This window comes from Vicugna pacos, chromosome 14 (genome assembly GCF_048564905.1).
Source record: "Vicugna pacos chromosome 14, VicPac4, whole genome shotgun sequence".
In the NCBI taxonomy this organism is placed as follows: domain Eukaryota; kingdom Metazoa; phylum Chordata; class Mammalia; order Artiodactyla; family Camelidae; genus Vicugna; species Vicugna pacos.
Genome location: NC_133000.1, coordinates 17,070,121 through 17,086,932, shown reverse-complemented (window position 1 = coordinate 17,086,932; position 16,812 = coordinate 17,070,121). Strand labels below are relative to the sequence as shown.

General features: G+C 39.0%; 1 protein-coding gene across 1 annotated transcript in view; it reads left to right on the top strand.

The window, feature by feature from the left end:
* Positions 1-16,812, top strand: part of LRCH1 (leucine rich repeats and calponin homology domain containing 1) — a 170,937-nt gene that overhangs the window by 107,342 nt on the left and 46,783 nt on the right. The window contains exons 4-9 of the mRNA XM_006209444.4: positions 1,034-1,139; positions 5,489-5,625; positions 6,416-6,543; positions 7,691-7,754; positions 10,660-10,762; positions 12,830-12,957. Of these exons, the coding sequence (XP_006209506.3) occupies positions 1,034-1,139; positions 5,489-5,625; positions 6,416-6,543; positions 7,691-7,754; positions 10,660-10,762; positions 12,830-12,957 (666 nt within the window). The remainder of the gene's footprint in view (positions 1-1,033; positions 1,140-5,488; positions 5,626-6,415; positions 6,544-7,690; positions 7,755-10,659; positions 10,763-12,829; positions 12,958-16,812) is intronic.

The window sequence follows — 16,812 nt, the reverse complement described above, 5'->3', positions numbered from 1 at the left end:
CGGTCTCTTCCATCTGGGAGCTCACAGGCTTGCAGGAGAAGGCAAATGTTTGAGCAGTTTTGAGCTTGGGACTTTATCTTGTAATTCCTGAGGAGCTGTTGCAAACGTTTAAGCTGGTGAATGATACAGTGACGTTCACACCCTGTGAAGGATGGATCCGAGGAGGAGATTGATGCCTGGAAACAACCAGGAGACCATTATAGCATCTAGCTGAGAGATGCTGCTGCTCTGGAGTAAAGGAGCAGCTGGGGTGACGGAGGTGGGGAGCGGGGCAGAGCCTAGAGACAAGAGGAAGAGTGGGCTTAGGGGAGATAATAAGGATACAGAAGATGAAAAATGTCACGGACACCATTTTGCACGTGTCAAGAGGTGGTTCAATCAACAATTGTTAATAGGGTATTAGTTTTCCAAAGCAAAGAAGGCATAGTCTGCATAGCCCACAGTCATGCTTATAAAATGTATGTAAAGGTGTTCAGGTCCAAAATTTCCAGCCTTCTTGTAAGAACTCCATTTTAAATAAATAACGCATCCAAACAATGCTTTTATATATGTGGCTATACACTGCAAAATGAGAGTGGTTGGTAAGGTAGGGTAGGGCTGAACGGTGGGCTGGAAATTTGTTCGGAGTGTTAACTTTGGTACATGCAAGCCTCAGACAACTGGCTGAACTTTCTGAAGCCTCATTTTTCTGGTCTGTGACTATTAGGCCAGTAATACTGCCTCATGAGTCTGTTGTGAGAATGAAGTGAGACTGAAGCCCTGAGAGCAGCAGGCTGCCCGGCTGGCAGTCTCTCCCTAAGGCTACTTGACTTGCTGCTTTTTTTGCCTTTCCTCTCCTGGAGGATGCTTTGAAACCTTGCTCTTTCTTTTTTTTCTCTGTGCTAAGCCTTACTTGGTCTTGGACCTGGAGACCAGTATAAAAATCTACCTGTGTAGTTACCCTAATACTTAAATTCTTGAAGGAGATGTCATGTGAAATGCTTGATTTCCCGGAAAAAGGCATTTATTGTTTCTCTCTTTGTCTTTGATACAGGACGTCAGCTGCAATGAGATCACAGCCTTGCCTCAGCAGATAGGGCAACTGAAATCCTTACGAGAACTGAATGTCAGAAGAAATTACCTTAAAGTTTTACCACAAGGTAAAAACAAAAGGAAAGAGGGAAAAATGAATCAAACAAGAGGTTTTATTAGTTTGTTTACCTTTGTGAAGAAGGTAGACCTAATCATGTTTGTGTGTGCCTGTTAATATTAATTCTAATTTGAGTTTCACATGCAGATAACAGAAAAGTTATATTCAAGTTGTAATTTTAGTCAAGGCTATAGTAACAAAATCATTCCCCTGTATAAGGCTGTGTGTGTGTGTGTGTGTGTGTGTGTGTGTGTGTGTGTTCATTTGCTCAGGCTCCCATAACGAAGTACTGCAGACTGTCTTAAACAACAGGTTTTCCTGCAGTCTGGAGGCTGGAAGTCTGAGATGAAGGTGTTGGCCAGTTTGGTTTCTTCTGAGGCCTCTGTCCTTGGCTTATAGATGGCTGTCTTCTCCCTGTGTCTTTGCATCATCTTCCTTCTGTGTCCTACTCTCTTCTTTTTATAAGGACACTCGTCATACTGGATTAGGGCCCACTCTAATGACCCCATCAATTACCCTTTAAAGACTCTGTCTCCAAATACAGTCACGTTCTGGTGGTACTGGGGGTTAGGACTCCAGCATATGAATTTGGAGGGCACACAATTCAGCTCCTAAGAAAAGACAACTGGATTGCTTTCGGTATGGGTGCGTGATGTTCTGGACCATCCAGCCAACAGTTTAGTTGCCATGCTTGGTCCTGCAGATCCAACTGTCAGGGCTGGGGCTTTGGGGATCTGGGAGTCCTGATTGGGAACCCCCAGTGTCTCAAATCCATGCTTCAGGAGAGGGCGCTGCCCCTGCTGAACTGAAACTTGGGCTGATATCACTGATCATTTTGATGAATGTCTTGAAGCCTGGAGGCAAGGATGGCTCCGCATTGAGACTCGATGCCCCTGAAACACAGCATTAACACTGAGCACCCCCAGACAGCCCCACTCAGGGCCAGACTCCAGCACAGCTGTGATTGCCAGAATGTGTCTCTCTGACATGTGTTGAAGTTCAAGAAAGAAGATCCTCAATGAAAAAAATACTGTAAATCAACTGTAGTTCAATGAAATAAAAAATGAACGTATAAAAAGATATTTATTCAGAAATGTTGCACCATTAAGAACTTCGACAAGCAGCCTTGTAGATGGTGATGGATCTGAATCTGGTATTTTGGGATTCTCCTTTGAGAATCAGGAATGAGTTGATGAACAGAAGAACACTAAATATTTTCTTTAAAGCATACTCTGGTTTTCAAAGATCACGTTTTGGTTGTTTTCATTTTCATTTTAGGACACTAGGCATACCCAATTTTAAAAATTATATTTAAAAATATAGCTCAAAGCTAAAGCATATGTTTGGAAACAGTCAGCATTTGGTTAATCTGACTCTAATGCAGCTATTTGAGAGCTGCCTGATTTTTATTATTCTGTTCCTGCTTCATGATTTTTGGCTTGAAATGCTTCATTATGCAAGGCAAGAAAATGGGGCTCATGAAAGGGAAAGAAATGAATAAAATGTAATGTGCTTTATAGATGGGAGTTTAAGTGTTGCCTGCCATCTCTGCCTTTCTCATGCTGACTAGCATTTTAAAGAAGAATTAAAAACAATGTCAGCGTAAAGATTTATTACTTTATTACTTGAGATGACTTGGTATAAAAACACTGATTTTTCATTCTGTCATTGTGCAGTTCCATTACTGAATGGATGCAATTGTTTTTCCTGGTTTGAGCAAGTACAAAGAGAAGACTCTTACTGACAGCAAATTCATAAGCGTATAACCTTTCGTAGCATTAAAGAAAACTTTTGTTTAAATTTAAGCTCTTGTGTTAATTATTTAGAAACCGTCACAAATTACTGAACGCTTTCACTTTCAAAGGAAAAATTTAGTTTAATCATTTAACAGTTTCCTGTAATAGTTTAGAATCATGTGGGAAGAAAATACATTTGTAAAATTGAGATACTTGTTTTTCTGACCACTCCTTACTCTCTCAACTTAAAAGCATTCCTTTCTCTAAAAAGATCAGTTAGAAATTTCTATACTTTCTATAATTATATTTTCTCAGGTTCAGTATTTTAAAATACACACAGGGCTAAAACTTCAGTTTACTGGAAAATCTTTTTTTATTTTGGGTCATAATTTCCTGAATATCAAGTTTCTTTTTGCTTTACTCTGGAGAACTCTATTTAACAAAAGAGCATTGATAATGCTCTCAGGCAGTGAATTTAAGACTTTCCGTATTTACTTACTTGTTTTTCCTCTTTGAGTACCCCTCCTCGTATGCTTTCAATTTGAGGAGGGGGGAAAATGTTGGTGGCCTGATTACCCGTGTCCATTTTGTGGTGATTTTACTATAACTACTGCAAGGGCGGGGATTATTTTGTTCTTTCTGGGACAAGGATGGACAGAGGATTAAAGTGGTCATTCATTGCCCTTCTTTGCAATGGAGAGAAGTGGGATTCATTGTTTTTTTTCTTACTCCCTTTTCCTGCTCTGTCTCTTTTGACCTCTTCTGAGCTGGAGTTGCCATTTTCTCCTCCTTTTCCTTATTGTGCAACTGTCAGGTTCTAGCTTTCCTAAACTAAGATGGTAATTGTGTTCCCAACAAGCGCTAAAAGGAATACTCATTATAAAAATCATTTCTTACTTTATTTAACTGTAAGTTGCCTTCCTTCCCCCTCCTACTGTGTCTTCTAGGAACTTAGCTCTCTAGTCTTGATTAAATGTCTTCATTTTAAGTGGCAAATTGCTGCAGATCCAGAGTCCAGTTAAACTTGACCACTGATTTGCCAACCTAACTTTAGTGAGTAAAGTTTAGTCAATAAACCATCTGAGAGATGGATTAATGTTACTGAAATTTACAGTAAGGAGATAGTCATTTTATGCATAATCCCCCTAGTTCTCAGCCCTCTTTTAGAAACAAACTCTTAAGTGGAAAGAGATCTCACTTTTCCTTTTCCTTTGACCTTGATTCTCCAGGTCCCCTCCTTCTCTCCTCCACCTCTCACTGCTCTCAAAGCACTTCGTCCAGGCAACCAGGACGAGTGAGGTCTGAGGCAAATCGTAGATCCTGCTATTGGTGGGAGAGCTGGGTTTGAGCAGAGAGTTACTCAGGGCGATTTAAAAATCCACATCCTGAGTTTCTTTTACACAGCCCCCTGCCTGTCACAGACCTGAGTTTGGGGGCTGCTGAGTTGGTGCTCTTGTGCCTCTGTTCTAGCGTTTCAGTCTCATGACTCTTTTCTTTATACAGAGTAATTACTAGGTATGAGAGAGGGAAAGTCCCTTCCACACCTAGAGCGAGTTGAACTCAGAGAAGAGACTGGTTGCTAAGTGAACTTTGTTGGTGGAACTTGTAGTCTAGCTGAGTAATGGGAAAACTTGGCAGAGGATGGAGGGGGGAGTGGAGGAATAGTATTAATTCTTTCTCCAAGCCACTGCCTTCAGTTTCTTTCTTCTTTATATAGTGCCTGCCCTTCATCTACTTGGGAACTCCTTGGGTATTTGAAAGCACAGTGTATCGGTATATCATCCCCTACCAGGTTTCATAACAAACATGGTGAGGCCCATTCTGAAATGAACCCCCGTGGCCTTTGACAAGGAGATCTTAGTGGTTTGCCCCGTGTCACTGTACATGTCTGGCATTGCTCAGCCTCTTTGCTCTATGGAATATATTTGACTTTGTTTCTTGCAGCTGCCAATGTCGGTTGGAATGCTTGAAATTACTGAGTGTTTACTATGCCACTGGGTGGGGATTTTAAGCTAAATATAATGTTCTGTCTTGTTTGTGAAGCTGCAGAAGGCTTTTTTAAAGCGGTAGAATAAAGCCTTATCAAATCAGGATTACAGGGTCTGTTGCAAAATTCTGAATTAGATTGCACTTACTTTTTAAAGTAGAGTTAAACAATCATGAATGTTTCTTGTGACGAGTTCTGAGATTATGCAGCCCACATACATTGAATACATGAGAATATGTTGTACTTAGCATATTATTCGTACTAGCGAGCTGTTTGAATACAGTTTGAAGTTAAAACATAGGCATGTCTTGTGTAGTGTGGCTTCTGTGGTTGTTTTGCTGGGGAAAAAACCCTTTTTAAACAATAGATATTGTAAACGTCAAGTGTTTCCAGCTCTTAACAGAACTAACAACAATTTAAAATTGTTGGGCCCCCAATGAAAGCTTTTCTCACCCTCTTTGGTAAAATTTTATGTACACATAACATACATTCTTATGACCAACTTGCTTTAGTTATGCTAAATGATATATTTCTTGATAAGCAGAAAATTAATTTTTGAATGTTTAGCTATTTAATCTTGTTGCTTTCTGAGTTTTTTTTCTTTCTTTCTTTCTTTTTTTTTCCCTGTTCTTTTAGAACTAGTAGATCTTCCCTTGGTAAAGTTTGACTTTTCCTGCAATAAAGTGCTCGTGATTCCCATTTGTTTTAGAGAGATGAAGCAGCTGCAAGTATTACTGCTTGAGAATAACCCTTTGCAGTCTCCTCCAGCACAGGTGAGGGGGTCTCACGGCAAAGCTGTTCCCCGGGAGATGCGCCATCGATAGCACCTAGGCAACTCTCAGCAGAACAGGTTTTGATATTTTGCTGAGTCAATTAGTATATGAGACATGATCATAAGCAGTCCCAGTCTCTTAAAAAAATGAAACCTTGGATGAATCTGACTACAGTAGGTTGTCCTCTGTGACATCAAATCCCTTTACCAGCATTTGCCTCACTATTCTGGTCCCGGCAACCCCAGAATTATGATGTTTGATTATTTCAGTTATTCAGTTATTATGTTGATCATTTGTACATGCATTTGAAACTTTTCCATGGAGCATACAGCTTGCAAAAAGAGTAATAGCCTCCTTAAAGTTAGCCAGAAAATGGAGTTTAAATATTTTAAAATATGATTGTCAGTTATTTAGAGACAAGATTCAAGCTCAAATGTTAAACTTGTGAGAACAAAATGACATATATCTACTTCCAGAATTGGAACAGGTCTGTTATCTGATGTCTATACTTTTTGCACGATTTATACTTAAACCTATGTCTTCTAGAATTTTGAAGTTGGGTGTAAGAAAAACTGGAAGTTTCTTGAGCATGTTTTTCTATTTGAGTTGCATTTGGAGGAAATAATTGCCTAAAATCTCACCTGTTTTGGAGAGGTCAGATTTGGTGGTCATTTTGACGTGTTACTTAAAGTGGAAATGCAAAAGTAAAAACATACAGAATGAGATGTCTAGTGTTTACATTTTGTTTTGACATTAAAAAAAGAAATATTTATTATTAATTTCTCCCTAGATTTGTACAAAGGGCAAAGTGCACATATTCAAGTATCTGAGCATCCAAGCATGCCAGATTAAGACAGCCGACTCCCTTTATCTCCACACCATGGAGAGACCACATTTACACCAGCATGTGGAAGACGGGTGAGTGTTACCGCCTTTGGCTAAAAGCCTGTTTAGAATTAGCTTAGGCAAAGACACTCCGGGTAACTATTTCCAAAAATCCTCTTGTTTCATTCAACCAATGCAGATTTATAAATCAGCATTTCAACAACTTTCGGAATAAGAAAAAGAAAATTGATGCTGTTGGTAACATTCTGGCATGTTTCAAATCTCATCCACCTCCTCCTATTCAATAGTCAGTCCTTCCTGAGTGCTAGGAGCGTGTGTGCTCACGTACACACATGTATATGCACATCTGTCTGTATATCTCCTTATAAATAAGACCTATCATGTAAATATAGGTATTTTTTACTTATCAGTTAAACAACCATATCAAGTTCAGACATGCCTTTTTAAATTAATTTTAATGTGTCTTCATAACATTGTTAAGAAAAACTGCATCTTTATTTTTTAAACTGTCTTTTAAAAACACACCGTGCATGGTGTTGCCATTTCCTGTTTAGGATGGAAGCTTTGGAATCGTTTCACATGTCCTTGGCCATTTTGTGGCATCATTTCAAGGCAATTGGGCCTTTAATTTTCAGAAAGCAAAATTCTCACACTGAACACACCTATAGAAATGCATGTTGTTTTTGAGACGTCTTCACTGCAGAAATCTTTCCTGAACTTTTTACTGAAAAAGTAAATATAGTGACTTAAAGTCTCAGCCTATCCTAATGGTACCTTCATATACTGCTCAAAATATGTATTTGTTATTTTATCTTTTTAAACATGATATCAAATTTATTTAGTCACTGGATAAAAGTCTACAGAATTATTGAAAGTTATGACATTTCTTAACATGAGGTAAAAGCAGTCGGTAGTTTTTGCTTTTTTATATGCTAGAATCAGGAAAATAAGAAAACTGTTAATTGTTTCAAAAGAACAGACCACTCAGAGTGTAATTCCATGAAATCCTGAACACAAAGAATTTATCTGGTACTCTATTTGGATAGTACGAGTTTCTGTCTTAGCATCCTCTCCTACTGGGCTGCTTTGTTGCCTTTTGGTCATAATAAGAACTTGTATAGTAAAGTCATTATTTGAATGTAAGTTGATGTACCTTGTTGTGAACTTTGTGATTTTAATTTTTGCTAAATGAATTCAATATCAATGGCATCTATCCCAGCAAGAAGGATTCTGATTCGGGCGTTGGAAGTGATAACGGAGATAAGCGATTATCTGCCACAGAGGTAAAGTTAGTGATCAGATTTTTTTCCTTCTGTGCCTCTGACTATATCTGCCGGTACTTACTGAACTCCTCTCGGTAAAGGGCATTAATGCATCCTCATGAGAACGTGCAATAATTAACTTATTTGAAATCCTCGCGGTGTTATATAAACATTAGCTGTTGTTAGCTTTTCTGCATCTTTAATACTTTGTAAATGTCTCAAAAATAGAGTCCCTGCCTCCTTCTCCTCCTACCACACCCCTCACATTATCTACAATATTCTTGAATGCTTAATAAATATTATGAAATGACTAAATGGTGTGCAAATACCCAGGAGGCATTTTTATTAATATGTTTTTTTAAAGTGACTGTTATTTAGGAAAAATTGTTCTATGTGTGCATAAATGTTAAGGAATCAAATGTATACTGCATTTTAGCAGTTCATCCACAGGAAATGCATTTTTGAGTAGCCATAATTTTTACAGCATTTTTTGTTTTCCTAAAACTTTTAGATTGTGTCTTTTTCAGATAACTGGATAGAAGTTTGGTTATTTGTGAGCTAAGAGGCCTCCCACACTAGCGCTTCCTAAAGTGGTTATAAATAGCTCGTTTAGAACATTTGTTATCTCATTTATGGTCTGTCTGTTAGGTTCTCCAACATCTTTCACTAATATACCATTAAATGGGGCTTCTTGTCCAGCAAAGCTAGGAGGGGCAGCCGAGGTAGGGGATGGACGTATCATAAGGTCTTCCCTTTTTGAGGGAACTTACTGAGTTTTGTAGTTATTGAGTTTTGAAACATTATAACACTCTGACGATGTAGTTAATAGTTCAGTTACCCCATCTAAAGAATTCACATTTTTACTGTATGTAAGTCCAGGACAAATGCTTTTTTCCCTGTTCTCTTCAGGCCTTTGAGCTTTAATGTAGCTAAGATATTTGAATTTATTTTCCAACAAAATACTTCGTAATGCAATATATTTAAAAAACTAGGATACCTTAAAATCTTTCTTTAAAAAATCTAATACAGACTGTTTCAAAAAGAAGAAGAGTTAGTAAGCAGAGAAAGAAGGCCAGTATCAGTAAAATAAAATTACCCTCATGAAGCCACATGAATAGTTTACTGTGGTTCCCTGAGGGAGAAAATACTCAACACATTGCTTTTATAAGTTGTGTTTAATTCAACTCCCTTAGCTTTATTAAAACTCGTAAGTCCCCTGAAATATCCCATTGTTTCAGAAATTATGCACCCAAGCTTATTTTCTATTAAATTAAAACAGACTCTGCTTTATCCTTTATCTGTCTTCTAAGGATAATTAAGTTCATTAATAAAACATTACACAAAGAACTTCATTATCCTTTTGTTCTCACTTAGCATAAGTAGGATGCTAATAGCTTCCCTAAAGGAGGCCAAGGGTTTATTGTCTCCCTTTTAACTAGACGCATATCTTGGAATTTTGCTAAATTTTTAAGATGGGAGGAGGGTAGAAGGAAGGACCACAGAATGTGTACACATTTTCCCCTTGGCCCTTATTTCTTTTTTTTGTCTCACATTGTAGCTCAGGTAATGACCTGAGAACACCTCCAAAAGATTTGTTTTTTACAAAGATAAGGGTTCCAAAGTATCCTATGTAGCGTTCTATTTTACTTTATTTGGCAAATACGTTTTCATGTGTGATCAGTTAATCTTGCTCCCTATTTACATCTCAATGTGGGACTCAAAAGTCACACCTCATTCCATTTCTTTGGCTGTTTCCCTTATCTGATTGATTTAGCATTTGTCACTCAGACGTTTAAAACGTATTTTTTGCAAGGTAAACAAGCAAAAAGAAATACAGGGCACCCTGAATAGCTGTGTCGTGAATGCAATGCACATTTGTTTTCTGCCAGTTTCTGAACAATTTGTACACGTGTCCATAAGTAAAGGAACGCCTTTCTCTGAAAGTCACAGCCTTTAGGAACAAACCACAGGCACCTGAAACGTGCTCTGTGGAGATTCCTGATCCCTGTGATTTGAAAAGCTTTTCTCATAACAGCAACACTAAAGCAGAGACATAGGGAAATACATGAGGCTTCGTATTTCATTTATGACAGAATGTCTGAAGAAACTTCATCAGTTAGTGCAGGGAAACAAGACCCCCCCGGGAGAACTAACTCTGATTACAATCGAAGCATTATGCTGAAAATTGCGCAGAACTCCTGTTCCTTTTAAGCACTACAGTTGTTCAGCCCTTTGATATATTTAAAGCAGCTTCCTCAGCCTCAAACAGGGAAATAACTGAAGCTTCATGTTGCACATAAGATGCCCTGTAAATAAAGGAGATGTTGTCCTAGAGGTGGACTGCCTGCTATTTTGTGACTGGCCACGTGAAACCTTAAGGTAGTTTTGGTAAATGAGTGTTGTTGTCGGACCTCCAAGCACCATTACTGTTAAAACAATTGATTAGACACGGGGCTGATGTGATAGTGTATTTATAGTTATTTCTTTGTTCTGTCAGGTGTCACACAGTCCTTCTCAGTGCCCCTGACTATGGCTCTTCGGTAACAAAATATCATCAGGTACCTGAAAAAATTTCAAATCCAAACATGTACAAAGAAGTACATGAATGTTAGCTCAGTGGACTTTGGCAAAGTGAATACACACACATAGCCAGCTCACAGTTAGAGAAACAGAATTTGACCAGCAACCCAGAAAGCCCCCCTTGTGCACCGCCCCCCCCCCAAGAGCAGCCACTATCCTGACTTCAAACACCATAGATTAGTTTCGCCCCTTTTTGAATTTTATAAGTGGAATTGTCCTTTGACGTATTTTACTCAACATTATGTTTGTGAGAATCACGGTATGTCTTGGTAATCACACAGCATTCTCTTACTCTACACTGATAACACTTTTCCTTTGAGTGATGCAGCGCCCTGTATCTTTTCAGCCTTCTGATGAAGACACCGTTAGCCTCAACGTGCCAATGTCAAATATCATGGAAGAAGAACAGATCAAGGAGGACTCCTGTCATCACCTCAGCCCAGTGAAAGGTCTGAGAATGAAGGATGGGGAGGAAGGGCTCGTTTTTAAGTGTCAAATGCCACGTTTAAAATATGCAGAAATATGGCAACAATTATAGTTAATGTTTATGGAGTGTTTCCTATGCACCAGGCACTGTGCTAATCTGTGCAGGTGATCTCATTTGAAGTTCAAAACTCAGATGGGTATCACCTCTATTCTATACATGAGGCAACCAAGTCTCAGAGAATTTAAGTAACTTGCCAGTGATCATGAAACTAGTAGTAGTAGAGCTGTTCTCATTCTGAAGATATATTTAAGATTCTTTATACCCATTATTAGAAAGAAAATATTGATATGTAGGTATACTATTTAGGACAACTCTAGCTATTGTAATGCATAACATCCTCAGATTTCATTGGCTTGTTCATATAATTCAAAGTAAGTCCAAATGGAAGTTAGTGATTGCCAGGCACCTCTCCTCCACATGTTGATTCAAGGACCCAAGCTCCTTTCATCTGGTGACTCCGCCATCTTTAATACAAGATTTCCAAGTCTGTCTACTTCAAGTCATAGGGGGAAGAGCATGGAGGTTTGCTCCAGGGAGGTTTTTATGGCCAGGCGTGGAAGGTCACCGGATCACATCTAACTACATGCAAAGGTGGGAAATGTAGTTGGGATGTGTGTCCAGGAATCTACTTGACTCTGGACAAGTCAGTTGACCTTAATTCTCTGACGTGAAAATGAAATGATTAGATGAGGTGATTTCTCATGGCTTGTATTGCTCTAAGATTCTCTGGTTCTTTGATAAGAGAATCACCAAAGGATCCCCAAGCACTCTGTCTCGCGTACCCTCAAAATCCTAGTAATATATTTCAGATCTTGGTGAGAAGCACTCATTTGATTATATTATGGCAGTATTTTTGACTGCTTCTGTTTATTCAGTGACTTTTAAATAAATTGTAAAGTGTGTGTTTGCTGATTTGTGGTGGCAGAGACTGATGATGTATGGATAGTACAGAACTACATTAATATATACACATTATCTCTTTAATGGTTTGACTACGCTCTCACTGGTGATGGGAGAGCCAATTCGAACTCTAGTGTTTGCTTTCACTTCTTATGTTCAAGTTTTTAAGTTTAGCATTAATGTTGATCAGAGATGTTGACTGGAACCATACATTGTCCAAAAATATAACTGTATACTTTATGCAGAAATGTGACTGCCACTTTACTAATTTAGATAATCAACTTAGATAAGATTAATTTGATCTGTAACATTATGCAGTATAGGAGGCAATGTTTTAGGCATATTTTTAAAATAAAGGAATTATATAATTTGTTACCAGTGAGTTTTCTCCCCTCTGTTCTATACGAAGGTATCCTGCTGGCTAGGAGTCCTGAAGGTGGGGTGGCCCTACCTGATATTTTTAGTCTCCAGATCAGAGAGAAGAGATCTGCTTTTGCCCCTCTGCCTCTCCTGTACCAGCTAGAACTCACTCTAGTTGAATGTGCTGTGAGGCTGCTTTCCCTCCATGGGGGACTATCATAGTCACTTCTTTTGTTGTTATGATTTTGGATCCTTACTTTAGTCTTTTTCCACACTCATCCTTGATTGTTTGCTTCTTAATGATAAGAATTGGGCTTGGCTAATTTTTAAATCCCTGAAATGTTTAGCATCATACCTGCCACTTAGCAGTTGCTCAGTAAATATTTGTTGAATTTTGAATTTGAAATACTTTCTTGTTACACGTTACTGAGAGCACAAAAAGCTTTCTTTTATGCTTTCTTTTCTCTGTTTCTTAAAAAAAAAAGAAATTACATTTCTTTCATAAGGCAGTAAGCCATAAGGAGGCTTTGGCTTTTATATTCATTCTGTTTGGGGCTTTCCATTTCTTTTTATTTTCTTCTTTTTCCTCCTCTTTTCACCTTTTCCTCACATCCTGTAAGGAAGGGAAAACTTAGGTCATACATATACCTCCATCAATGGTAAGAGAGAAGATTGAAATAATTAGATGATGTGTTTAAGAGTCATCTATGTTGTGCTCATCTGTTCATGAAATCATGCTTTCTGCCCTTTCTATAAATTTTTCTAATAGGGGAATTTCATCAGGAATTTCAACCGGCACCTTCCCTTGTGAGTGACAGTGACAACCCAGGAGAAGAAAGAGACCAATTTTCCCACGGAACAGACGTTCTCCATTCAGAATTTATAAACTATGTTAAGGCAAGTTGAGGATCCACTAATTTTTAATTTATTTACTTCTATTTGGTACCTTAGAATTTAAGTTTAAGGTTGCCAATCCATCACCTTAGATAAACGTCAGCTTACTGCCACCTTCCTGAGGCCTTTTTAACATCTTCTTGAAGCTCATGTGTTTATTTTCTGACATTAGGAGCTGGTCCATCCGTACCTCTCCATTTGTCTATGTATGTGTACGATTTTTCTTTTGTATTCAGAAATTACTCAGCTTTCCAGTAGTCACTGTATCGCATCAGTTAGCAAACTTATCAGAATTGCCATGACCATCCAGTAAAAGCTAAAATAGACAAGGTTTCACAAACTCTTCAACGTATTCTAGGCGAATGCTTTTGTTGGGAATATATCAATAGTATAAGGAGAAAAATGGAGGCTTTTAAAATGTGGGAATGAGTATCTTCTCTTTTTGGAAAGGTCAGTCTGAGGACACTGATTCCCGAACTGACATAGTGGCACTGAGGTGTTGAAAGGTTGTATGCAGTCACTGAATTGCATTGTGAACCTTTGTCATAGTAGTGGCAAAAACAAGAGAGAAAAGCCAGTCCTTGGTGAAACTGGTAGTTAAGGCTCCACTTTGTGACACGATTAGGTGCCTTGGTATGTGTCTGTCAGTCCTCAAGGTCGTGGCACCCAAGAATCACAGGTACAGTTTTTGGTGAAATTCAGATTCATTGTGGCTTATGAGAGACGATGGGATCTGAGTTACTGTGTTAAAATCAGGCATGGGGTCTCTCGGAGCTGGTCCTTTTTTCCTGAGGATGGTGTTAGGATGGCTGGTCTCTGTCTAGACTAACATCCCTGGGCATCCAGGGGACTGGGAGGGAAATAGCTGAATTGCACAGTGGATGAGACCTTGGTGTGCACAAGAGGTCTTTATACCCCCAAGATAAAAATAGTGAGCCTGGCATAGGAGATATATTGGTAGAAAACTAACTAAAATGATTAGAAGAAGCATATAAAAGGATAGAATACAGAAAGCCTTATTAACTCTTTATTCGTTATATCTAGTCCATTAATCCATCAATTCTTGTTTTGAAATGTCTCATACTCACTGCCTCCCTTCTGGCCTCCACCTCCGTTGACTGCTTCAGTGGAGCCTTATCAATGCTCATTTGGGTGATGGCAGGAGACCCTCCCACTCCGTGTAGAGCATCCCAACCTGGCATGCCGAAGACTGCGTGCGCGCGCGCGCGCACACACACACACACACACACTTTATATTCTGCTGCCAGGCATTTTCCTGCAGTAAAGATCTAATCCTATGACTCTCTACCCAGTGGTTCTCACAAGGCCCTCCTAGATTTGATGCCTGTCCATCAACTCTGAGATGAGTCTGTCACAAAAACATGGGAAATTGGGCTTTTTGTCTTTCTTTTAGGAAGAGTTTAATTTGAGAGTCTAAAGTAAAGATGAAGGTCCTGAAGAAAAACAATGAAAGCAATTAGTAAAATAAAGCATATTGTTTCAGAAAAGCAAATTACCTGAGATTTAGAGATTTCAGGGAGCAAAGAACGCCATGGAAATGGCTGCTTTACAGAATGGGTCCTGTGGGCAAAGAAAGGTGTAGAAACCTAGTCAGCAAACGTTTCCTGAATGCCCCCTCCTGCAAGAGGCTTCTGTCGGCAAGTGGAGAAGAACACTAATAACAAAATAAAACCTAAATCTTCAAAGAAAAGTAATATACGGAAAATCAGGCCCTAAATTTTAGCCTTGACTTGCATCATGTTTAAAGTATGTTTGACGGCCAGCCAGTATGCGGAGCTACCCAGTCCCTCAACAATCAAGAGGTCTGTGTTTTATATAATCTTGTTTTCCCTCCTTCACTGAACTAGCGTCTTATGCTTTGTAACTATGGTTGATCCTCATTCATTGGCACTTCTGTAGTCTCCCGGATCACTGACTTGTCCAGTCCTGCACCATTGCTCCCAGGGAAATACAGGGTTATGTTCCTGAGATCCTCTGGTCACAGATTTTGGCCAGGTGATCAATACGTAACCTGGGTTTATGTGTACTTCTGTTTCAAGACACCTTATTTAATATGTATCGTTGGTCTGTTAACATTTAACTTGGGGCCAACAGCTCTGTAACTCATACCTGAAGGAAGATTCCCTAACACAGGTGTTTTCTCTGTAAGGCCTTCTCGTGCTTAGGAACACCAGACAGCATTTTAACACAATGCTTGGGGGCATTTTAAATAGCAAAACCACCAACAAAAAGCACAAAAGTGTGAAAATGTGGTAGTAAATAGACCCTGCAAAGACCACGTTTTTACAGTATGAGAGCTGAAACAGAAAGGCAAGAGCGTCACCTTGTTCAGCCTCAGCTGGGAATGTGCATGGTGGGGTTAGGGACTCCCATTTTTTTTTTTTACCAAGCTCTGCACATGTCCACAAAAGCACCATGCATACTGATCTTGGGGTTACAAATAAATTTTGGTGAGTAAGCGAATTCATAAATACGGAATCCATGAATAATGTATATCAACTCTAGAAGTCTAACTTACCAAAAGAAACCCAGTATGCCCCTATTTTGTATCCTGGAAAAAATAGATGTTTTATACTATTGGCTACTTTTTTTATGGAACGGAAAATTAGAAGGAACTACTCATGGCTCCTACAGTTGAAACCCAATTGGGAGAGATAAGAACATGTTTTCTTGGTTATTTCTAGTAGTGTACTTTTGCTGATGAAATTCACTATCATTTGGATAGTGGCACAGTGATTTTTATGTTGATTTTATTATGCACTAAAAGCATGATCAGTATAGAAAAAGTCTGAGTGGTTTTCAAGCCAGAGGCTGACATGGTGCAGCCAGACACCCCCTAGAAGACTCATCCCCTGTGACACATCTGGAGAATCGTCTGGGCCTGAGTCAGTTAACGACGTGTCAGAACTTCGACATGGAAAACAGCCCTTTTGTCTGTTCCTTCCTCACTAGGGGAATGTACCCCGATTCGGGGATGGCTTCCGTTCTAGCTGTCAGCTGATTTAAAGCAGCATTTCTCTGTGTCAGAGATCAAAGTGGAAAGAAGCACATGGAAGTCCAACAGTGGAACACACCTTTCTAAATACTCCCCCTCAGTGCTTCTTTGGGATAAGAGGGGGGAGCATTTCAGGGAAATCTGGATGTTGTACACATGAGAACTGTTGGATGCAATTTGAGGCGTTTTCTGCTGTTAAGTATTTTATACTTCCTTTTTTCCTAACAGCACACACACCCCTCCTCTCACAAACAGTAGAATGCACATTCTCATGTGACTGACAAGCCCAGGGGAAGAATCTGTCAACCTCAGGAGGTGCTAATAGGGCAAAAAGAATCAAGTGAAGCTTTGCATTTCTGACTCTTTTCTGACTCTAAGTCAACAGGTATTGTGGTTCTGAGCCAGGGTTTCTTTTTATTTTCTTTTTTTAACATTCTGTTTCATTTTTAATTGTGGCAAAATACATATAACATAAAACTTACCATCTTAGCCATTTTTTAAGTGTGCAATTCAATGATAAAGACACTGACATTGTTGTGTAACCATCACCGCCATCCATCTCCAGCACTCCTTTCATCTTGTAAAACGGGAACTCTTTACTTGTTAAACAGTCACTTCCCAAACGCCTCTCCCTGTTCCTCTGGCAACTCCTTTTCTACGTTCTGTCTTTATGGATTGGATTATTCTAGGGACCTCATGTAAGTGGAATCAGACCGTATTTGTCTTTTTGTGACTTACTTCATTTAGCATAATGTCCTCATCGATGTTGTAACATGCGTCAGAATTTCCTTCCTTTTTGAGGCTAAATGATATCTCACTATATGTATACACCACATTTTGCT